The sequence below is a fragment of the Brassica oleracea genome, chromosome C5, assembly GCF_000695525.1.
Source record: "Brassica oleracea var. oleracea cultivar TO1000 chromosome C5, BOL, whole genome shotgun sequence".
NCBI lineage: Eukaryota > Viridiplantae > Streptophyta > Magnoliopsida > Brassicales > Brassicaceae > Brassica > Brassica oleracea.
Window position 1 is genome coordinate 6922676 of NC_027752.1, and position 23831 is coordinate 6946506.

The following is a 23831-nucleotide window of genomic DNA, read 5'->3' on the forward strand; positions in this document are numbered from 1 at the left end:
GCTCCTCGATCAGATGACGGAGTTAGGTCTGTCACCAGATCGCATATTTTACACGACGATTCTGGAGCATTTTTGTAAATTCGGAAATCTCGACAAGGCTTATGGTGTTTTCAACGACATGATTGAGCACGGAATCACACCCGATGTGATTTCTTTTAACGCCCTGATAAGTGGCCTCTGCAGGTATTGTAGAGTGACTGAAGCAATGAAGTTGTTCGAGGACATGCAGAGTAAAGACTTTCGAGTTCATTATTGGAGGACTCATACTTGAGAATAAATTATCCGCAGCCTACAAGATTTGGGATCAGATGATGGATAAAGGATTCACCCTTGATAGAGATGTGTCTGATACACTTATAAAGGCTAGCTGTTCTGTGAGTGCTGATGCTTAGGCGTAATAAGGGTATAAACCTTTAAAATTGTCAAACTTGCCTTCTCCTGTGCAAAAATGCCGTCGTTGTCAAAAGTATGGCGGCATGGAGATGCTGATATGATGATACAGAGCCATTTAAGCCTCTATTGATACCTGCTGCTGCTTGGAGAAAAACAAAAGACTTATCAGGTTTGAGCTTATTTCATTTCCTTTTCTACACAAGTAAATCCTTGGATGATTTTGCATAGTCCGACTAAATATTTACTTTTTGTTTCAGCTGACTTGAGTTGACATTAATACTCCTGAAGGGTCATCATTTATAGTCAGTGTTCAATGTCTCTTTCTGTTTTCTATCTATAGAAGCTATCATATCAATTGCAGCACTAGCAACTCCTTGGAAAAACCAATTTCAGTGTATTTTTATGTTAACCTGGAAATATTTCCTTCATATTTATATAGCTCTCATTGTTGAGTTGGTCAACTAATAAGATTATGGTGGAATTTTATTGAACTTGGTTTCGATTCATATTCTTAACCATCTTAGTCTTACCTTTCTTATTTACTGGTAGTCTTTTTTGTGTTTCTAAAATTCCTTAGCAATCTATCTTCAGGTCGATGAGTCTACCTCCAGTGATGAGAGTCCAGGGCTAGACCTGCCTGATGGCCTGTTGCATTTTAGAAATAATCTTCTTGAGCTCTTGGTAGATATTTGTCAGCTACTTCATCCTACAACATTTGTGAGTAAGGTGCCTCACTTCACAATTCAAAATCATTAGTTGATTCAGTATTTGCCACGCGACTAGTTTGCATTATTAATCAGGCAGGATTTACACCAAATTTATTTATTTTTTAAAAATGTGAGGTTGAAAGCAGCGTTACGTACTTCTTCCGTTTCTGATCAGTTCTTATGGGTTCTATTAGTGAACCATGCCCTGTATAACGTTTAGTCACTTAGATTATTACTTTACTCTGGTGTCTTGGATTACTTTAGTTATATGGTTGCTTGATAAGTAGTTTTTATCCTTTCATGTTTTGTGACAAAGTATTCAGTTATTTTTGTTATGTTATTTTAACTTTTTCTTGCCAATATACCTATAGTTGTTTTTTGGTGGCCTGCCTTCTTCAAATATTTCGATGTCCTTGAGGGAGATTGAGGCGAAGTTGTTTGCTCTTAATGCGGTTAGCACACATCACCTTTCTTCTTCCAATCAAGCTGCTTCGTTTTATTTTCTTGTTTAAAAACACCCCCAAGAGGTGTGGGATCACGTTGTCTGGGTTCTTTACTATTTTTTTTTTGTCTCTATTACTTATCCATCCATCGCCACTTTCTGTTTAGAGAGCGGGGATGATATCTTGTTTTTCCTTGTCTTTACTAAGGATTCTACGGTGTCAGGTTTCTGAAATTATCTTGCAAGAGGGAGAGGCTTTTGATTTTTCATTGATCATGCAATTGGTTTCTGCATTCTCTGACAGGCCATCCAGTGAGCTCAAGGGGTTTATGTGTTGTATGTCAGTTCATACTCTTGCTTTGTCTTCTGGCTTACCTACATTTTTCTTGTACTATTGATGCAATCAACATTTAACTATAATCAACTTTTAGGTATATAGATCGCTGGCAGATGTTATTGGCTCCTTTTCAAGATGGATCTCTGTTTTTCCAAGTAATGGTAGACCCTTGCTGTAAGTCTACTTTCTTCAGAAACCATTCATCTGAATACAGTTACAATTCCAGTTTTTATATTCATTTCCATTCTGGTGTTTCAAAGAAAAAAAAAAAATTCATTTCCATTCTGATTTGTATTTTTCCGGTCTCCTTTAAAGAGATGTGTATGATCATATCTCATAACATCAATTGGTCTAAATGGTGCATGGTTTTTGTGCTTTCAGATTATTTCTTGCAGGAGGGATTTCTGAACCCATTTGTTCACATGCTTGTGCCTCTGCTCTTCGTAAAATTTGTGAAGATGCTCCAGCTGTAGTACATGAAACATGTAATTTAGACATCTTGATGCGGATAGGAGAGGTTTCAGCTTCAGGCACCCCTTTCGATAACTGTTAAGACAGGCTTCAAGTTACACTGACGTGTATATATATATATATATATATATATATATCCTGAATCATTATACTTTTACTTTCCTTAGTGTTTGGATCAGTGGAATTTGGCTTTGGAAGATGAAGCAAAGTCATTAGCGCTATCACTGTGATTCTCGGCTCTGTTGCTAACAAAGAGCTGCAAAATAAATTATTAACTCAATTGCTTTCGTCCAGTTATGGAGTTCTCTCAAAACTTGTAAGTGTCTATATTGTTCCGTTAGAAAGAGTTCTTGATCATTCCTTTTGCTGCACAAGTAACTGTTTGTTCATTTTCTGCATTTGATAGAAAAGAATCAGTTAAGGGTCCACATATGATGCACCTCTAAGATAAGATTTGGACTAATACCTCTTATGGTTATAGGTAGATGATGACGTGGAGTATTCAAGTAAACAGAGTCCAGCCGCTTACACACGAATGTTGAGCTCTGTTACAAGAGGTCTTTACAGGTCTGCTTCTGTGACTGCTGTATTTACTATCTTGCTTAAATATTTGTAATCAAGGACCAGCTTGGGACCTTCAATTCATGTATGGAAACATGCTTTAAATTCGTTCTGTTAACCTGCATTAATTAGTTTTGATAACTGCAAACCATAATCATTGAAAGCTTTCTTGTTTGGGTTACTAATCTTGATGGGAATATACGAGTGATGAGTTTTTTTCTTCACTTGTTCGATGATTTAGGATTGGAACTGTATTCAGCCACCTTGCCACGTCTCTATCATCTGTCCCTGTGGCGGATGGTCCAATCCTTTCTTTGTTGACTGCGTTCTGGCCCATTTTGGAGAAGTTAGTCAGGTCTGAACACATGGAGAGTGGAAGTTTAGCTGCTGCTGCATGCCGTGCTCTTTCAGTGGCAGTTCAGTCGTCAGGTTTCAGACTCTCTTATCTCGTTATTCTACTACGCGACATTTATCCTCTTATGCCTTAAGATCATGTAACACTTGTCTATTCCAAAGAATCCTGTACACTAGAGAATAACCAATTATATATGTTTCCTACTGTAAGAGTCTGAGTATGCCAATGATTTAGGATTATTATGGATACTAGTTATTATTATATATGCATTATTTACAGGTGAGCACTTTATGCTGTTATTACCTAGTGCACTTTAAAGGGGGCCATATGCAAGGGAAACACGGTCGAGCACTGAAAAGATTGGTGAGAGATTTTTCGGATTCTCGCCGAAACGATCCAAAGCTAAACATCATATAAAATTATATACGGTGTTGCCTTAATGACGAGGGCAATGCATCTTCTTCTTTTTCTATGGATACTCTGTTTCTGATGTACAGTAGGAGAATAATACTACATTTGAGATTGAATCTTGATGAGAAGAACAATATGCATCCATTGTTAACATATAATATATCTATTTCAAAACTACTTGTTAGAGGCAAAGACAATATTTATTAGATTAAAATATCATCATTATAAAGGGAGATTGACAAAGAAAGTTGGATTATATAGTTTTCAGACATCAACGGAGATAGAGTACAAGACCTTAGAGCGATCCAAGATAGGATCAAGATTGAGGATAGCATTGGAACACTCAAGCAGGCCAAACGTAAAGCCCCATTTGTAGCACCTTTTAAACGAAAACTCAGCACACCAAATGCGCACGCTCTTTTCAGGTAGGAGCTCTTTCCAGAAGACAACAACATTGTGGCCAGAGCTGGCGAGTTTGGCCCCGGGAAGTATATCTTCAAGGCATTTGGTGAAATTGCGCGTGGTCTTCTCCCACACTCTAGCCATCTTCCCACCAAAGTGAACCACTCTCGATCTAATGAGCTTGTTCTGCAGCTCTTTCATTGGGTAACTTGACAACTCAGTCCAATTCATCCCCACTCCAGCACACCGATCCAACTCATGTGGCTCACACCAATGAATACACCCGTCGTTACCAACACTGTATAACACGTTATCAACCACACACCAATCCCTTCTATTCAGAGAATGTGATTCTAGCCTGGCCGGACTCCCTCTCCCCCATTTACACTGGCTTAGGGAGTAGAAGAAGGTTCTATTCCAGAAATCAATCACGTATATCTTGTCCTCTATCACCACACTCCCATGGATCAAACTCATCCTAGGGCGTGTATCCGGATCCTCCTCGTCCGGCATTGGCTCTGAAACTGTGAGGGCAGCCCAAGTTTGGGTCTTTGGGTCGAACACTTCCCCCCAGTCAGCGGATCTCCTGTCTTTGCAGCCTCCCAACACGTATATCTTCCCGTTCACCACTTGAGCCGTGGCGGATGCTCGGGCCACTCTCATGGGAGTCACTTGGTGCCAAGTGTGATACCGGCAATCCAAGAGTAAGACACCGGACGTGCGCTCGCCGTTAACCAATCCACCGAAAACATAGATGCTCCCGTCCAACGACACCACGGCGGATCCTTCCCGAGGCTGAGACGGGAAAAAAGGGATGGGTTGAGCCCGCTTCACGGTATTCCCGGTGGCAGGGTCTAGCGTTGGGTGGAGGACGAACCAGCGTGGGATTAAGTGCGGTGGCAGGCCTAAGCACACGTACACGCACTTCTCCGCGTGACCCATCAGCGATCTCGTCTTGTAAAACTCCGGCGAAACCACCAGCGAACGAAATCTCTTGGAGACGACAGATAAGGCCGCCTGGTCCAATCTGGAAACGCGAGCCAAGCAACTTATAGCCACCGCATCTGGCAACGAATCAAACGACGACGACGGTGACGTCTCCTTCTTCCTCCTTTTGGCGGCGGCGGCGGCGTAATTGTACATCTCAAAGGACTTTAGATCTGAGATTGATTCACAATTGGAAGAGTCAACAACCCCTTTGATTAATTAATTTACTGAGGAGGAAGAAAACAATCAGATCGATCTTATTTATATAGAGGGTACCCCTTTTTTTTTTTTTTTTTTTGCTCGTAGGTTGAAAAGGAAACACGCGATTCCTTATTACAGTAACTTTATGTTTTTCCTTATTACAGTAAGACTTTGACTTTGTCTTTTGTTCCTCGCTATTTGGGCCGCAATTAGGTTATTAGGCCTATTGAGTTCAGATAAAGCCCATTTACTTCTTCCCCCGTGGTTTGCAAGTTATTGGCTGTTAGGATAGAATTTCCAGAAAACCTAAGGCAACGTTATCTTCTGGTTTACTGGAAAATTTCCATTTTTACTTCAGTAGAAACCTATCTGTTCGGTTTCATAGCGTGTCCTTTCCGAACTTCATGATGTGTTATAAATTTTACTTTGTTGTGTGGTCAGCTAGCTTTTGATTACCCTCTCCATCTTCGACCTTGAAAGTTAAATTTCGGTTATGATGATCCGTCTTTGCTCCTTCCAAGATTCATGATCAGCGTTAAAGATACCATCATCCTCGAAAAGTTCGTTGAATCTCTCGTTGGAAAAGACCTCCAATAAGTCTGAATGAGATTCTACATATAATGCACTCACACACATACACCAACAAAGGTTCTGGCTAGGGATGTTAATAATGGATTTTTACCCATAGGGTACCCGAAGCCCGGTTGAAATTTGAAACCCGAAACCCGTATTTTTAGATTTTAAAACTCGCGGGTTTTTGTTGGGCGGGTCTTGTTTTGTTTATTACCCTATCGGGTTTATACTGTCGGGCTTCGGGTACCCGATGGGTTTTTTTTTTAAAAAAAAATTAACCGAAACGACGTCGTTTACATCATATTTTACCCTAAATTTTTGTTTCTCCCGTGGCCACAGCCACAAAACATTGATCTAGAAATTAGAGGACGCTAGGAGAAAGTACGACGTCAGCGGCTTCTACGAAGACGAGTCCGACGCCGACGAGATCTTCAGAAGCTTCTTCGGCGGAGGAGGGATGGCTCCCGCTGCTAGTCATTGGGACGATTCATTTTAGATTGGGTTCATTGGTAAGATTTCGAAATGGGGTTTTCTGTTTTGATTCTGATAAGGAAAAACATATTCCTATATCAGATTATTAAGCTTTAGAATCTGGTTGACTAACCATGTCTTATTATCTGTTATTATGTCCTGTCTTCGTGTTTTTTTGAACATAGGATGTAGTTTTGTCTGTAAATGTGAATTTTTGGAGATTACTTGTGATGACCTCAGCTCAATCAAACATAGGATGACCTCGGCTCATTTTTTTTTGTTTTATTAGGCTATATTTTACTTTCTAGCTCTATGCATCTAAAAAATGAAATATTATTACCACTGCACATTTAAAAACATGTTCGTTCTTCTTTCACTGTTTGATGTGTGTGGAAGTTTTCTCCAATCTCCTTCACCAGATTAAATAGTAGCTTAAATTTTGTGATTGTTTAATGTTTTTTTCAGGATGGATTCACAAACACTTGACACACTAGCAGCTCTTGAGGCTGCGAATGAGCAAATGGAGGTTGATGATGATGATGAAGCAGAAACTCAAGGACAAGCACAAAGTGAAACTCAACCTGTTCAAGCAACTGAAACTGTGAGTCATTCTAAACGCGCAAAGTCTCTTGTTTGGAACCATTTCGTAGTAGTAGGAGTAGAGGCAGATGGAAAAAGAAGGAGTCGTTGCATTCATTGTAATAAGAAGTTAGTATCAAAGCATTTGCTGTTGGTCTTCTGGAAAATATCCGAGAGAGTATTAAGTTTGTCAAAGCATCTGGATCAAGGATAGAAGCATTTGCAGCATGTGTTCAGAGTGTAGGGATTAGGAGTGGAGCTGGATTGTCTCTAGATGTACCAACCAGATGGAATTCAACTTATGATATGCTTGCTAGAGCTCTGAAGTTTCGTGACGCATTCACTAGTTTGAAAGAGTGTGACAGGAGTTACAAATCATTGCCTTCAGAGGATGAGTGGGATCGAGGGCAGAAAATTTGTGAGTTTCTGAAGCCTTTCAGCACTATTACAACGTTCTTCTCAGGCGTTAGATATCCAACGGCTAATGCATATTTTCTACAAGTGTGGAAAATTGAATGCTTACTGATGAAGTATGCTAGTTGTGATGATCCAGTAATGAAAGAGATGGCTAAGAAAATGAGAGTTAAGTTTTCTAAGTATTGGGATGAATACAGTCTTGTTCTAGCTATGGGGGCTGTTTTAGATCCGAGATTGAAGCTGCAAATACTTAGAACAGCTTATGACAAAGTGGATCCGAGAAACGCTGAGAAAAAGGTTGAAGTTGTTAAGAAGAATTTGAAAAAGCTTTATGAAGAGTATGGAGCCAAGTTTCAGAGTTCTTCTTCAACCTCTTCAGCAACACCGACTCCATATGAGCTTCTTACTGAGTCACCATTAGAAGATGATATGAATTATGTAAGTCTTTTGTAGTTTATAAATTCATATATCATAATCTTGTTATCTATCTAATGTGATGCTTGTTTAATACAATAACGTAGGAACTGTTTGAACTTGAGAGGAGCATCCAGCCTGGTCTAGACAATAAGAAGACAAATCTGGAGATGTATTTAGAAGATCCTAGGCTGGATACGAGGTCTTTTACCGACATAGAGGTTTTAGGTTATTGGAAAGATCAAGGACAACGCTATGGCGATTTAGCTTCTCTTGCATGTGATTTACTCAGCATTCCAATCACAACTGTGGCATCGGAATCAGCATTTAGCGTTGGAGGGCGGGTGATTAGTCCTTACAGAAACCGTCTTCTTCCAAAAAATGTTCAAGCACTGCTTTGCACTCGAAACTGGTTAAGAGGTTTTGCTGAATTTGAAGGTAGATTATTAGTTTTGATATTTGGTTTCTGATTTCATATATGAACTTTTATGTAACTACAGATTTTATTTTATAATTTCAGGTGATGTTGAAGATTATTTTGATGAAGACAACTTAGACAAGGATCCAACAACCACAGCAAGTAGTTCTGCAATATGAGGTCAAAACTCTGAAACTTGACCATAGTTTAGATACTCTGAAACTTGACTGAACAGCTCTCATAGGCTTGTACAATAACAACTAGCTAACTTGGTCTGATACTCTAAAGGTTTCTTGGTTGATGCTTGAATATGGTATCACATTTTGCTTATAGTTCACATTAGCAACTACTAAAGTACTTTGGTCTAATTTGCATAGTTTGTTTGTTTTTCACATGTGTAGTAAGGGCTTCTTGTAATCAGTATTGGTTTTGCGCAGAAAAAAAGAGTATGTGACTTGTTGCTGATTACAAGTTTCTTGTTGTGTACGTGTACATGTAGGTAGGAACTAGCATCCATAAAAAGTCATCCACTTCAAACAGTGGAGATCTATTTCAGAAGGCTACCTTGATCTTATGTGATGATCTATATGAAATGTCTTGGGTGATTTTGAGTCTGTTTCTTTGAGCTGATACTATGTTTCTGAGTCTATTTCTTTAAGATGATACTATGTTTCTTAATCTGTTTCTTTAAGTTGATAATATGTCTTTTTACTCTGTTTTAATGATATGTATGGTTCCATTCTGAGTATGTTTCTTTAATGTAACTTGTGCAATCTTGTATACAAAACATGATTAAAAATTAAATATTCAATACATTTAAATTTAGTTTAAAACTATAAAGCTTTAATCAAATTGTATACAAAACATGATTAAAAATTAAATATTCAATATATTTAAATTTAGTTTAAAACTATAAAGCTTTAACTAAAAGCTCACAAAACTTTAAATAAAATAGAGATAGGGTTTTTCACGGGTTACCTGTGGGTAACCCTAAAGTTTTCGGGTTTTTCGCGGGTTACCCTAATGATACCGGTTTTTTTTCGGGTTTTTTAGTTTAGGGTACTGGGCGGGTTTATTTCGGGTTCGGGCCGGGCCGGGTAATTTTGCCCATTACAACATCCCTAACTTATGGCCAAATTTCCACAGAAGCACAATGAGGGAATGGTGAAGATCTTTCAATATAATATTTAATTTTTTTTTTAAAAGAAACAAATAAACGAACGAAAACATAAGAGGATTATGAATAACGAAAACACAGTGTTGCGCTGTTGCTGCTTCTTGAAAATGTCAGTGATCTTAGTCCCAATATTTCTTCTCTCTTGCTTCCAATAACCTCCTAAGTACCGATAATCCCCTTCATCTTTTCCAAACCATCTCGGTTTCCATCCTTTCTCCTGCAGCCTCCTTGCCTACACCACACACAGACAAATCAAAATACACTCTTCAACTGTTCAACGTAAAAGATCTTGAGGTATATGATATCACCTACCAATTTTATAATAGTGAAATTTGTACCTGTCTCTACAACTGCATATTAAGGATAGATATGTATATAAGGAAAGGGTTCTAATGTCAATATCATTAACCTAGGTTTACCATTGTACTCATTGTATATATTGGACTCTAAGTCCTCTCTAATACGATACATTCCCTATTCTATATGGTATCAGAGCAATTAGACGTTAACAACGCCTTTCTTCAGGGTGAGCTCAAGGAAGAGGTCTACATGACACAGCCCCCGGGATTTGTCGACAATGATCGGCCTCAACATGTTTGTCGTCTCAAGAAGCCTATCTACGGCCTCAAACAAGCCCCACGGGCGTGGTATCTTTCTCTGAAACAACATTTGCTGGATATGGGATTTCGGAATTCTCTCGCTGATGCTTCATTGTTCACTAACATCTCTGGATCAAATTCTACATATATACATCTTAGTGTATGTTGATGATATTGTTGTTACAGGTAGCAACCCGTCTATCATTGCTTCGGTTCTCCAGTCTCTAGCTCAACGATTCTCCATAAAGGATCCAGTAGATCTCCACTATTTTCTGGGAATTGAAGTTAACAGAACGGCGACGGGATTGCACATTATGCAGCGCCGGTATATCTTGGATCTCCTGACCAAGACCAACATGCTGGATGCTAAACCAGTCTCGACACCAATGCAAACGACACCAAAGCTTAAACTCCTTGATGGCACAGCTCTCTCGGATCCTTCTCAGTATCGCTCGGTTGTAGGTAGCCTTCAGTATCTCTCCTTCACCAGGCCTGACATCTCTTTCTCTGTGAACCGGCTCTCACAGTTTATGCATCGTCCGTCTGAGGTACATTGGCAAGCCGTCAAAAGAGTTCTGCGGTACTTGGCAGGAACAGTTAGTCATGGCATTCATATGAAGGTTGGCTCCCCTCTCACTCTTCACGCCTTCACGGATGCTGATTGGGCAGGCGACAGCGATGATTATGTGTCTACTAATGCTTATGTCATCTATCTTGGGTCTACACCGGTGTCATGGTCTTCTAAAAAGCAGAATGGTGTGGCTTGTTCGTCAACAGAAGCGGAGTACCGAGCTGTTGCTAATACGGCTTCAGAGGTGCGGTGGCTCTGCTCACTCCTCCAAGAACTTGGTATACGCGTTCCTACTGCTCCAGTGATCTATTGTGATAATGTCGGGGCAACGTACTTGTGCGCCAATCCGGTATTCCACTCTAGAATGAAACATATTGCCATTGATTATCATTTCATCCGGAACTTGGTTCAGCTTGGCATGGTTCGAGTCTCTCACGTCTCAACAAAAGATCAGTTGGCAGATGCTCTCACTAAGCCGCTCTCTCGACTTCAGTTTCTCACTGCAATATCCAAGATTGGAGTCACAAGATTGCCTCCATCTTGAGGGAGCATATTAAGGATAAATATGTATATAAGGAAAGGGTTCTAATGTCAATATCATTAACCTAGGTTTACCATTGTACTCATTGTATATATTGGACTCTAAGTCCTCTCTAATACGATACATTCCCTATTCTATACTGCAAGCCTCAGTTTTGCTGCGTGGTATTCACCGTTTTCTAAGTGTCTTTGGTCAGGTCTCAATCTTGAATCTGTTGACGGCAATTTGTCCATCATCCCAAGAGTTATCTCATTAAGAGAGATTGCAAAGGGGGAGAGATTGTATCTTGTTTTAGTAGGAGATTGTCTATTTCCCAAAGTAACACAGCTGCTGTCATTGGATCGTATCCCTTTGGTTTTGTTGTCGGATCACCCAACACGTAGTACATTGCTTCATCCCATTTGCCTATCAAGATAGCTACTTTCTCCCCAGTTCTATTGTCTTGCACAAACACATGAACCTGAAATATGATTTACAAAAACCAATGACGACTTTTTTGTTCGTTCTCTCTGTAATTCTTCATGCTATAAGCTTCAAAGTCTAAGATACAATGAAGTTATAGGCTGGTGGTTCTTACGAGAATGCAGATAATCATATAAATATTTATCAGAAATAAAATTCAAAAAATCATTTTACTACCTGACGAGGGTTCCTATCTTTGACTGACTGCTCCTTGAACTTCAGCCTGCAAGAATAGTTGCCACCACCTTTGATGCGCATAGTTCCATAATGATCGCAGCAAAGTTTCCCGAGGGTGATGTTGTATATGGAAGTGGTAACCTTGCTCCATTCATATGTCTCACCATCATCAAATTTCAGAGTCAAGACACCCACTGGGTCAAGCTGGATGGACCGTCCTCAAAATTTTCCTTTGATATTTGAGTTTCCCCAGAATTATGGACCGTCCCTCGCAGTGGCAAGCAACTATCATTGGATGACGACCGACTCATCTAAACAACAGCATAATAATTATGTTGGCAGAAAGGTCAGGGGTTGCTATCACATATATGCCCAATAAATTTAGAATGTAAAAGAGAAGAGATATGTGTTGTTGGTTGACTTGCCTTCTCAGAGAAGAAACGAAGTCCTTTATCAGGCTAATCAGCTTCATAATATGTCTGATACGTGATGAGTATCAAATGTGTAAGATCTGAACGAATAAGACAAACGTTGTATTGATAGGGAAAAGTACTACAAGATACGTGTTTTCTCTCTCTCTTGTTACTACCCAAATCATACATAATCCTTCTACCTCGTTATTCCCCTAATACTTATAGCCAAGAAAGGACATATACGTCCCACACGACAAGCCATGTGCTACCGTTACTCACACGTGTGAGTGATCTTCCTCCTCTCCAAGTCTTTATTCTTCACTTGCTTTCTTCTAGATAGATACTCCTAGCTTAACCAACTCCCATCGTACCAAACCAACCTCCCGGTCTTACTTCTTGGATCTTCTCCTCTGGTATTGATAAATGATTGGTGGGTGAGTACTAGCGTATGTATCAATACCTCCTCCATCGAAATCAACCTTGTCCTCAAGGTTGAAGTCAGGAAACTGCCCTTGAATCACCTTGCGCCATTCCCACGAACTGTCAAAATCTGGCAACCCTTTCCACTTAATTAAAACCTCTTGTTGTCCAGACACCGGGTGAATACGAGAGTTCATTACTGCCTCAGGTTCAGCTACTAATACTCTCTCTTTCGTTAACTGCAGTGGTATAGTAACTGAATCCAGTGCCTCTCCTTCAACTTTCTTCAACTGCGATACATGAAACATAGGATGGATCTTAGCCTCTGCAGGAAGATTGAGTCTGTAAGCAACATTGCCTACTCTCGCTGCTACTTCAAAAGGTCAATAAAAACGAGCTGACAGCTTCTCGTTAGCTCTTCGTGCTAACGTCTGTTGCCTGTAGGGTCTGATCTTGAGAAACACCTTGTCACCCACTGCATACTCAACATCCCGGCGATGCCCATCAGCCCTTGATTTCATTACTTGTTGTGCCTTATGCAAGTGTTCCTTGATCAACTCTATCATCGCATCTCTTTCTTTCATTTTCCCTTCTAGCTTTGCATTGGAGGTCGATCCATTCTCATACTTTATTAAGGTTGGAGGCTCTCTGCCATACAAAGCTTGGAATGGTGTCATCTTGATGGTCGAGTGATGAGAGGTGTTGTAACTCAGTTCTGCCCACGATAAATACCCTGCCCACGCCCTTGGTTTATCACTGGAGAAACACCTTAGATACGTCTCTAATCCCCGATTGGTTACCTCTGTTTGCCCATCAGACTGAGGATGGTAAGCAGTACTGAAACACAGTTGCGTTCCTGCCAGTTTGAACAACTCTCTCCAGAATTGACTCGTAAAAACCTTGTCTCGATCCGTAACAATCGTGCGAGGAAACCCGTGTAGCTTCACAATCTCCTGAGCAAACACGCCCGCAACATCAACTGCCGTATAAGGATGTTTCAACTTGATGAAATGTGCGTACTTCGTCAGTCAATCAATGACTACCAAGATCGAATTGTAACCTTCAGAACGCGGTAACCCCTCCACGAAGTCCATCGATATGTCTTCCCAGACCTTTTCCGGAATTGGTAGAGGTTGTAGAAGCCCATTAGGTGCCAACGTCGAGTATTTATGTCGTTGACACACTAAAGACGCAGCCACAAACCTTCTGATATTTGTCATCATTCCCTTCCAATAGAACAACTCCCCTATCCTCTTCTGAGTTCTCAGTACCCCTCCATGTCCTCCCATTTTCCCACTGTGAAACTCTGTCATTCCCAACCCTACTATCGCAGATTTACTCGGTAAGACCAGCTTCCCTTGTCGTAATAGTCGACCCTGCACCAGTGAGTAGTCAGGGTGTGCTGTCGAGCCTCGCTTGATCGCTTCTCGTAACTCGTTGAGCTCCCTGTCTTTATCTATCTCTCCATCAATATCTTATAACTGAATGGACTGTGGAACTGACAACGCCATCAACTCAGGTCACCGTACTCTTCTTGACAGCGCATCAGCAACCTTGTTCTCCAATCCAGGACGATACTGTATCTCAAAATCAAACCCGGGGAGCTTAGTTAACCACTTCTGGTACTCCATATTCACTTCCCTTTGTTCGAGCAAAAACTTGAGGCTTTTCTGGTCTGTCCTCACCAGGAATTTCCTTCCCACTAGATAATGCTTCCACTTCTGTACTGCTAGCACCACTGCCATCAATTCTCTCTCGTAAACTGACTTCATCCTTTGTCGTTCAGACAGAGCTTGACTGAAGTAAGCCAGCGGTCTTTGATTTTGCATTAGCACTGCTCCCAAACCTATGCCTGATGCATCTGACTCCACCACAAAGACCACGTTGAAATCCGGAAGGGCCAGAACCGGAACTGTAGTCATCGCTATCTTGAGCTTCAGGAACGCCTCCTTTGCGCCTACACACCAACTGAACTGATCCTTGCGGAGTAATACCGTCAATGGTCTGGCCACAAAGCTGTACTCCCTCACAAACTTCCTGTAGTACCCTGTCAACCCAAGAAATCCCCTCAACTCTTTGATGTTTCTCGGTTCAGGCCATTGGTAGAATTTTTGCTTCATCAGCGGCTACTCCCTCCTCTGAAATGATATGACCCAGATACTCGATCTTCTTACTGCCAAAGCTACACTTCTTCTGGTTGGCGTAAAGCTGATTCTTTTCCAGTAGCTTCATTACTTCACGTAGATGCCCCTGATGTTCCTCCTCGGTGCGACTATACACTAGTATGTCATCAAAAAACACCAATACGAACTTCCTCAAGTAGGGACGGAACACCTCGTTCATCAGGGCTTGGAAGGTTGCTGGAGCGTTCGTAAATCCGAATGGCATTACCAGGAATTCGTAGTGACTATCGTATGTACGAAACACTGTTTTAGGTACATCTTCACCTCGTACCAAGATCTGATGATATCCTGCCCGCAGATCCAACTTCGAAAAGACCCTTGCTCCTTGTAGTTCATCAAGTAGTTGGTCTATCATTGGTATGGGATATTTATCAGCAACCGTTACCTTGTTCAAGGCCCGATAATCAACACAAAACCTCCAGCTTCCATCCTTCTTGCGCACTAACAGGACTGGGCTTAAGAAAGGGCTATTGCTCTCTCAAATGATGCCTGCTGCGATCATTACTCCAATTTGTCTTTCTATTTCTGCCTTCTGCGCGTGAGGATAACGAAATGGCCTCACACTGACGGGGCTCGCATCAGGTTTCAGGTTGATGGCGTGTTCCCTTCCTATAGATGGCGGTAGCCCTTGTGGCTCCTGTAACACCTGACTGAACTCCTCCGCGATCAACTGATACCCTTTGGGTAACTCCTTCTCCTTTGTTTCCACTGAAGCTTGTAAGCCCGCATACTCAACCATCAATCCTTGTCCTTCCTTCTCCATTGCCTTCCACAAGGCCTTGAGAGACACCTGAGCAGAAAACAAACTAGGATCTCCTTGCACAGTGATTGTCTCCCCTCCCAACTGAAATTTCATCCACTGCAGCTTCCAGTTATTCCTTGTCTCTCCCAGAGTTTCCAACCACTGCACTCCGAGAATGACGTCTGCGATACCCAATTCTAACGGAAGAAACTGCAATGTCACTACACACGTAGGAAGAACCAACTCGACTTCTTCGCAAATGCCCTTGCCTCTTACTGTCATACCGGCTCCCACCATTACTCCATAACCTCTTGATACTTCTCGTTTGAGCCCTATTCTCCTCACCAAGCTCTCCAAGATGAAATTATGAGTGGCGCCGCTATCGATTAAAACCACTACTTCCTCACCCTGAATCTTCCCTTTAAGCTTGATCGTATGTGGAGAAGAGATCCCTACCACGGAGTTTACCGACAGCTCCGCCACCTCCGTCATCTCTCCCTCCTCGATCTCGCTTTGCTCGACCGTTCCTCGATCTCGCTTTGCTCGACCGGTTCCTCGATCTCACTTTGCTCGACCGGTTCCTCGAGAAGCTCTGTCTCCGTTCCGTTCTCATGGACCAGCATCACCATCAGCTCCTTCCGCGCGCACACATGTGGGTACACGTATTTCTCGTCACACTTGTAACAGAGACCTTCTTTCTTCCAGCGCGCGTACTCCGCCGATGTCAGACGGCGAAACGGCGCCTTCAATCGACCGTGAGACGTCGAGGTTTGATTCTGATTAGGTTTCCCTCGAGACGTTGTCGTGGGTGAAGTGTTTTGGCTCTTGGACTTGAAGTTAGTGGGCTTTTGTAACGAAGTAGGCCCACTAAACTTTTTATCCGTATACGGCCTGCTCCCCTTGGCATATTCTCCCGTCGCTCCTTTCTCCGGTTCCATCTCCGAAGTCGACCACTCTTCCACCGCCTTGGCTAGGTTCATCATCTTTTTCAGTGTTTTTGGCTCGAACATCCGCACTCCGGTTCTGATTTTGGGTTTCAAACCAATCATAAAAGCCATCTCCAAGATTGATTCTGGTACCTCTGGTGCATTTGTCGCCAGCGCCACAAACTCTCAGATGTACTCTCTCACCGTTCCGGTTTGTCGGAGGGTGAGTAACCGTTCTCCGGCCGAGGTATCGATCGTCTCCGAGAACTGTTCCAGCACCCTCAGCCTCATCTGATCCCAACTGGTGAAGGGATTACGTCCCCTTTCCCATCGGTACCACATCAGAGCTTCGCTTTCAAAACACATCCTTACAGCTTTGGGCTTTTGCTCCTCCGTAAAGTCTTCAAGCTCAAAGTACTGCTCCAGTCGCACAACCCAACTTTTCTGAGTTCTCGCCGTCGAACAGAGGAATCTTAATACGACGCGCCAACGTTTGTTGCTGCTCCGGTTGGCTCGTGTCGCCGGATTTGGCGACCACCACCGTAGTCTCCCTTTCTTTCTCCGTACTCCGCCCTCCAGGTTCCTTCACCGTAGACGCAGAAGCGAAGCCGACGGCGCTTCTCTCACCTCCGCCGAACAACCCTTCCCCGTCTCCATCTTCCTCCATCGCACTTTCTTCTATCTGGTGCATCTTTCCTTTCATCATCTCCATCAGTCGCCGTTTCTCCTCTTCTCTGCTGTCTCATCGGCTTCAGAAAGAATAGCGTACTGTCAAACGACCGTTGTAAAGCACCCACGGCCAGCTCTAGGGATTTTACTCTATCCCATTCCTGCCGTTGCTCCATCAACGTCGTCGACATCTGCTTCCCCTCCTGTTGCAGTTGCTCTAGCGCTGGATCGGTGTCGAGCTTCTTCGGCGCCATGATTTCTCCGGGAACGTACCGCTCTGATACCAATTTGATACGTGATGAGTATCAAATGTGTAAGATCTGAACGAATAAGACAAACATTGTATTGATAGGGAAAAGTACTACAAGATACGTGTTTTCTCTCTCTCTCTTGTTACTACCCAAATCATACATAATCCTTCTGCCTCGTTATTCCCCTAATACTTATAGCCAAGAAAGGACATATACGTCACACACGACAAGCCATGTGCTACCGTTACTCACACGTGTGAGTGATCTTCCTCCTCTCCAAGTCTTTATTCTTCACTTGCTTTCTTCTAGATAGATACTTCTAGCTTAACCAACTCCATCGTACCAAACCAATCTCCCGGTCTTACTTCTTGGATCCTCTCTTCTGGTATTGATAAATGATTGGTGGGTGAGTACTAGCGTATGTATCAATGTCTCGCCGAGTGGAGGATTAAAAGGTTTGCACTGCCTGCCTTCCGTGGACGCATAGCCAGATACAGCGAAAGCTGCAATGTTTTAAAAGTAAAATATTACGACAAAATATAAGAAAAAACAATAAAAAATAAAATAAAAATGGATTAGAAAATCGGCCGTTTCTCTATAAAAAGGATAAACCACACAAGAGCCTAGAGACAATGCCTTTTGTCTCATCTACATCGTTTCTCACTCACCTATCATAACTTCATAACTCCTATCCACTCTTTTTATTATAACACTTAAAACAGTTTTTGTAACTTCGAGCTCCAAACCGGCAAAAACATTCGTGGGTTCTTCTTTCTTGTCCAGATTCATCTTCCGTTTTAGCCGTCCAGACAAAACCGTGATCATTCTTCTTTTATACAATCCAAAAATTTAGGTTCAGATTCTTCAAGCCCTTTTTAAAAAAAAACAAAATGGTGTGCGTGGTTTCTCGTACTGGTCGTCAGTTCCAAAGGTACAACAAGGGACGCCGTCAAGTCGTAGGGTACGTAGACAGATCTGAAATCATATAAACTAACCAATCTAGGGTTTGACTTTCGTGTGATTTAAGTTTTGATTTTTGAAGATTGGGTGAAACTGTAGGTGTATTCCGTATAGACTCAAGATTTCGACAGAAGGCACGATCAGCGAAGAATTTGAAGTATTGGTTATCTCATCACAGAAGGGTCATGCTCTGATGTTCCCAAAGGTACTAACTGTTTTAACACCCAACAAGAAGTACAAAAGAATACCCTAAGTTGTGGTTATTAGTCTTCAGGGTATTAACTATGTACTTTTAATTTATTTGAATAATGTCAGGGTGGTTGGGAGCTCGATGAATCTGTAGAAGAAGCTGCTTCAAGAGAGTCTCTGGAAGAAGCTGGAGTTATTGGAAACGTTGAGGTAAACTTGAAGCTGCTCATTTTATATATACCGTTTTTGGTATTATTTTATTTCGATGATCTTCTAAGTTCTTAAATATTAATTTTCGAGCAGAGACAACTTGGAAAATGGGATTTTTTGAGCAAAAGCAGAGGAACATTCTATGAAGGACTTATGTTTCCGATGCTTGTGAAAGAAGAGCTTGAGCTTTGGCCTGAACAACATCTTCGTCAAAGAATGTGGATGAAAGTAGATGAAGCAAGAGAAGCTTGTAGAGATTGGTGGATGAAAGAAGCTTTGGATGCTTTGGTCGACAGGCTTTCTTCATCACCATCAATGAAGCCAATGGAAGAAGATACGAAGATTCAATTGATCTCCACCTGCTGAAATAAAGACCATTCTCACGTGCTCGTGGTTATTAGTAACATCTTATGCCAGAGAAACGAGAAGAATGTAGTTTTAAGGTGCTTAAAGCAAGACTACACCATGTGAACTCGACCGACCTACAGATACGTGGCCACATGGGGTTAGTTTGAACTTCGGTTTGTTACCAAAGAAAAACGTTTTGTGATTGTTGTTATATAATGCTTGTGCGACTGCTTAAGATGGGAGGAAGGAGATTATAAAAAGGTAGAGACCGCAAACAAAAAATTGTATAGTTTTATCTTTCCTCTCTTTGGATCTCTTCTCATCTTCTGATCTGAGTCATTTTACAATGTAACTATGATCTAAATAAACTAATAACGATAATTAATGTGTAGAGAACATAATTTTTCACAAGAAATCTCTCTGGATTTTATAACGATGAAATTAATTTTATTTTTGAACCAAATAATTAGTTAGAAAATGAAATAATTTTGCCAAAATTAATACACTAAATTTATCTATATAACTCGTAACCATATAGTTTTTTTTTAATAATGTTTATGATAAAGTGAAGGTTTTTTTTTGCAAAACCAATACATACCTAAGAAGCGATACATCTGTTCCAAAATAAACGTTTTGAAAAAAAAATATTTCACAAAGCTTTTTTGTGTTTTTATTTATCTATTTTTATTATTTAATAATAATAAAATAATATTTTTTTTTTAAAAAAATGAGTTAATTGATTTACTATCGATTAAATTTTCTTGAGAATTGATAGTAACACAAAATGTTGAATTTATGATATAAAATTAATGTTTCTTTTTAATAGTATATGTTAACAATAAAAAAACATCATCTTTATTAAAAATGGTATTTTTAGTTTAAATAGAGACATGCCACCAAGTATTCGGTAACATTAGGTTAGGACGATGGAACTAACATGAAGAACATGATTGATGACTTGATGAGGGTGATGTATTACACGTGGTGAGCTCATCCACTGAAATTTGGCTTCTTCGACTTTATCTTTTGGAAAACTTCCGTTCACATTTGTAGATATAGTATAAACATGTATCTCCCCGACTACATGAAGGTGTCATCAGCCAATAACATTGAATAAATATTACATTGATTAGTACTTTTCACCTACTTTAATGAAAACTAAAAAAGTTCAAAAGATACTTATAAGTCTTCTAGTTAAACAGCGCGATTTTGTTATTATAAGTTGTGGAAAGCTCGGATGTTCCACGTCTTAAATGTCATCCGCTTTGTCGGTACACAGAAAAAAAAATACCATCCGGTGCGAAACACGCCATCCACAATTTCCAAATCATTCAAGTTCTATTAAACTTAGTAGTTGTTAACGCAGACACAGTATTGATTTATTGGGATAAACGAAGTATTCGACTGTTGACTCCTACTCTTTGTTGACACCTATTCGACTGTTGACTCCTACTCTTTGTTGACACCTTCCTGATCATGCAAAAAGTAACTCGGTCCCGTCTGCCACTCAAAACTGATTCAGGTTGGTCACAATAACTTAAGACCGACCCAAATCTTAAGTTGAGGATTTTGTAAAACTAACAAGGCGACTAGTACAACCCTATTTGCTATGAAGTTAATTTTTATAATAAAAAAACTGATCGTCAGTTTCTTAAAAAAAAAGAAGTAAATAGCTATGTAAAAAATGTATAAATATATCTAGCAACGGCCTAGTGCTAGGTCATGCCGTAGTTTTTTTCTTAAAATAAGTTTGTCAATTTCATTATCAAATGATAAGGTTTGTAACATTACAATTATAAGAAGTAGACAAGAGGCCAATATGAGCCCAAAAGAAATAAAAACAGAGATTGGCCTACTAGATTAGCTAAAAGAGTCCTACTGGAGCCAAGCATTTTTTTTTTTGAAAATACTGGCGCCAAGCTTTGCATCAAAGTTTTAAACCTCTTACGCTTCTATGTAAAAAATGCATGCATTAATTTAGCAGCGGTCTAGCAGGTCATGCCGTAGTTCTGATGCCGCTCAATGTGTTTTCCTCCCATCCGAGAACGTGTTAAGACGTCGACTTAAGAAGGGTCATGAAAGAGCAAAATACATACCAAGAGATATATAGTCAGAGGCGGACCTACGTAGAAGGGTAGGGGTGCAATTGACACAGGTTAAAAATAAAATACTAATTTGTAAGCTTGTTTAAGTATTAGATATTGGCTCAGTTGGTTATAGTTTGAACCCAGTGACCCCCCTTTCCCGAGTTCGAACCTTAGCATGCACACATATTTGCCATCTTTTTTTTTTATATAAAATCATTATTTGTTTAAATGGGCTTACTGTTTAAATGAATTTGAGTTATGACCCAGGTAAAAAAAATTCCTGGGTCCGCCATTGTATATAGTGAACCTGCGGTTGCGCGGTATTCTTGAGTTAAAGCGCCTGCCGCATACCTTGCATAAAAATGTCTACGCGAATCTCCGAAATCACCACCACAAAGATTGTATTGAGCTCTCATTTTGTCTCTGTAGAAATATGAGTAGATATCCTGTTACTGTGCTTATGCACGCATAGAAGGCTCCAACCTTAACGCTGCGTTTTCAAACCGCTATTACTTATTGCTATATCTCCTATTTAGAATAACTTGAGAGATGTGTCTAGATCATTTACCGGTGGAATCTCATCTCACAATGGAATGTGTCTAGATAATTTACAGGTGGACTCCCGATCAATAATTATATCTATCTGGCTAAAGGTAGTTAATGCTCACCAACACGTGATGCATGCAACATATTTCATTTTGTAAAATCAACATTGTGTTTAATTATTAACTAGGTTAAGACCCGCACCGGAATAAACATATCATATATATATATATATATATATTACATATTATGAAATAATAAATATATATTAAATAATTAAAAAATCAGTAACTATTATGTATATAATTAAATTGGTATGAACACACAAATAAATTTCATTAATCCGATCCAGACAATCACTTTTTTTTATTTTATATGATATATAATTAAATTTAAATAATATTAACATATACATACTGTATTTTTAATATTGATATATATTAAGTGATGATTTCTAATCATATAGTTTTTTGATCATTTCTATATTTTTATAACAAAAATCTTAAATTACTGATAACAAAAATTTCATTGTGGAATTGATAGTTTTAGTAGTTTATAATATTTTAAAGATTCAATGAAAAAAATTTAATATTAAGTTGTCAATATTTTTTTAATCTTTTATCATAATTGTTTTTGGTTTAAAGCAAATTTCGAAATTAAAATATTTATGTATTTTATATGGTTTATAGTTTAATTCAAACAATATTAATATATATATATACTTTAATTTTAATATTTATTAAATGATATTTCCTACTTATATAATTTTTTAATCATTTGTATTTTATCATAACAAAACATTTAAATTATGAATCAAAAAAATTTGAATGTGAGACTTTTAACAGTTTTAGTAACTTATAGTCGTTTGAAAAAAATTCAAAATAAGATAACATATGCAGAAAAATATGAATTTTATTATATGATTAATTTGGTTGTTTAATTTATTTTATTAGTTTAAAATTAAAAAAAAATGATAGAGCTATTTTTTATCAAATATTTCTTATTCAAAATTATTAATTTTCATATATACTTTTGCCACATTAGGCAATTTTGTAATTTTTATTTAAGGTAAGAGTGAAGGACATTAATAATAAATTTATGGTCAGTTTAATTTAAAAAAATGTTATTATATATTTAGATGGACCAACATATTTCTCTAAGAATTTTAAGATTTATTGTGGTGATGATACATGGCTACCTCAAATGTTGTAATGTTTTTTTTTAATATATAGAGGATTTCCGTACATTAAATGGCACATGTAAGTGTAATTAATTGTTTTTCAGGAATAGATAAAAAGAGAGAATGTTTTCAGTTATAAAATTTAATATTACACACTATATCTTTCATCTTGGATAAGTGTAAAATTAATCCATAAGACTAAATCATATTCTAGAAAAAACTTTTGTGGATAAACATCCAATATTTTGTCAATTTTTATTTTTTTGGTTTTTGGGCTCTTTACCGGAATTCTTTTCCGATTTGGTTTTGCTTTTCTGTCACGGTGGTGGTGTGTTTCCTTTTTTGGGTCGCCTTTAAATTTTGGGTGAGAATTGATTGTTTTTTGCGTGATTGAAAAATCAAAGGGTCTGAACTCCCTTTTTCTTCCCCATTATTTCTCCCATTTTCCCAATTTACTTTGTCTACATTCCTTATCGCCTCATCACTTTCCTTTTTGGTTTCCATTAATTAATCCTTACATAATCAATTCCAATGATTTCCATCAAAATCATCACTGAATATTGCAGTCTTAATAGCAATTATAGGTCGATTTGCGTAGACCTTCTCCCCAAACTCGACTTGCATCGCCGTCGGAGAGCCAAGGAGTTGTGTTTTTGTTTGACTGGAATGGCGGAAAATCTTCAGAAGGCAATCAACGCCTTATCGTTGCACGATGAAGAACCAGTGGATCTGCCTGATAGTCCTAGATTTCATGTGTTCGATGAAAACGCAACCAGTCTTTTGGGAAGACTCTTGTCAAGCTATTGACTAGATGATCGAGGAGATGCCTAGGATATGGAGAGTGTATGAAAGAGTCCGTGGAATCGCCTTGTCGCGTGACAAGTTTCAGTTTATTTTCGAAAGGGAAGAAGACTTGTTGACGGTGTTAAAAGACTGACCTTGGACCTACAATAACTGGACCATGCTGCTTGATCGATGGATCCCGTCGCCGCCGGCGAATTTCTTGACTACTGTGGATGTATGGGTTCGAATCAGTAGAATCCC

At 39.5% G+C, this 23831-nt stretch overlaps 3 protein-coding genes, 1 long non-coding RNA gene and 1 pseudogene across 4 annotated transcripts; 3 read left to right on the top strand and 2 right to left on the bottom strand.

Moving 5' to 3' along the window:
- The first annotated feature begins 5 nt into the window (after window positions 1-5).
- LOC106294233 lies at window positions 6-2507 on the top strand. Its single transcript, XR_001260777.1, has 7 exons — window positions 6-562; window positions 651-695; window positions 985-1119; window positions 1472-1552; window positions 1767-1878; window positions 1974-2053; window positions 2261-2507. It is a non-coding gene; the product is annotated as an uncharacterized LOC106294233 (long non-coding RNA).
- A 1351-nt stretch (window positions 2508-3858) lies between these two features.
- LOC106294228 (putative F-box/kelch-repeat protein At3g24610) lies at window positions 3859-5317 on the bottom strand. The gene has a single exon (XM_013729801.1). The coding sequence runs from the start codon at window positions 5220-5222 to the stop codon at window positions 3942-3944; it is 1281 nt and encodes a 426-aa protein (XP_013585255.1). The 5' UTR covers window positions 5223-5317; the 3' UTR covers window positions 3859-3941.
- An 865-nt stretch (window positions 5318-6182) lies between these two features.
- On the top strand, window positions 6183-8881 carry LOC106294229 (zinc finger BED domain-containing protein DAYSLEEPER-like). The gene is made up of 5 exons (XM_013729802.1): window positions 6183-6349; window positions 6777-7745; window positions 7829-8159; window positions 8242-8319; window positions 8639-8881. The coding sequence occupies exons 2-4, from the start codon at window positions 7197-7199 to the stop codon at window positions 8316-8318; spliced, it is 957 nt and encodes a 318-aa protein (XP_013585256.1). The 5' UTR covers window positions 6183-6349; window positions 6777-7196; the 3' UTR covers window position 8319; window positions 8639-8881.
- Window positions 8882-9338: 457 nt separating this feature from the next.
- LOC106344382 lies at window positions 9339-23291 on the bottom strand (annotated as a pseudogene).
- LOC106294230 (nudix hydrolase 18, mitochondrial-like) lies at window positions 17907-19212 on the top strand. The gene is made up of 4 exons (XM_013729803.1): window positions 17907-18231; window positions 18330-18435; window positions 18546-18629; window positions 18723-19212. The coding sequence occupies exons 1-4, from the start codon at window positions 18161-18163 to the stop codon at window positions 18993-18995; spliced, it is 534 nt and encodes a 177-aa protein (XP_013585257.1). The 5' UTR covers window positions 17907-18160; the 3' UTR covers window positions 18996-19212.
- Window positions 23292-23831: the final 540 nt, after the last annotated feature.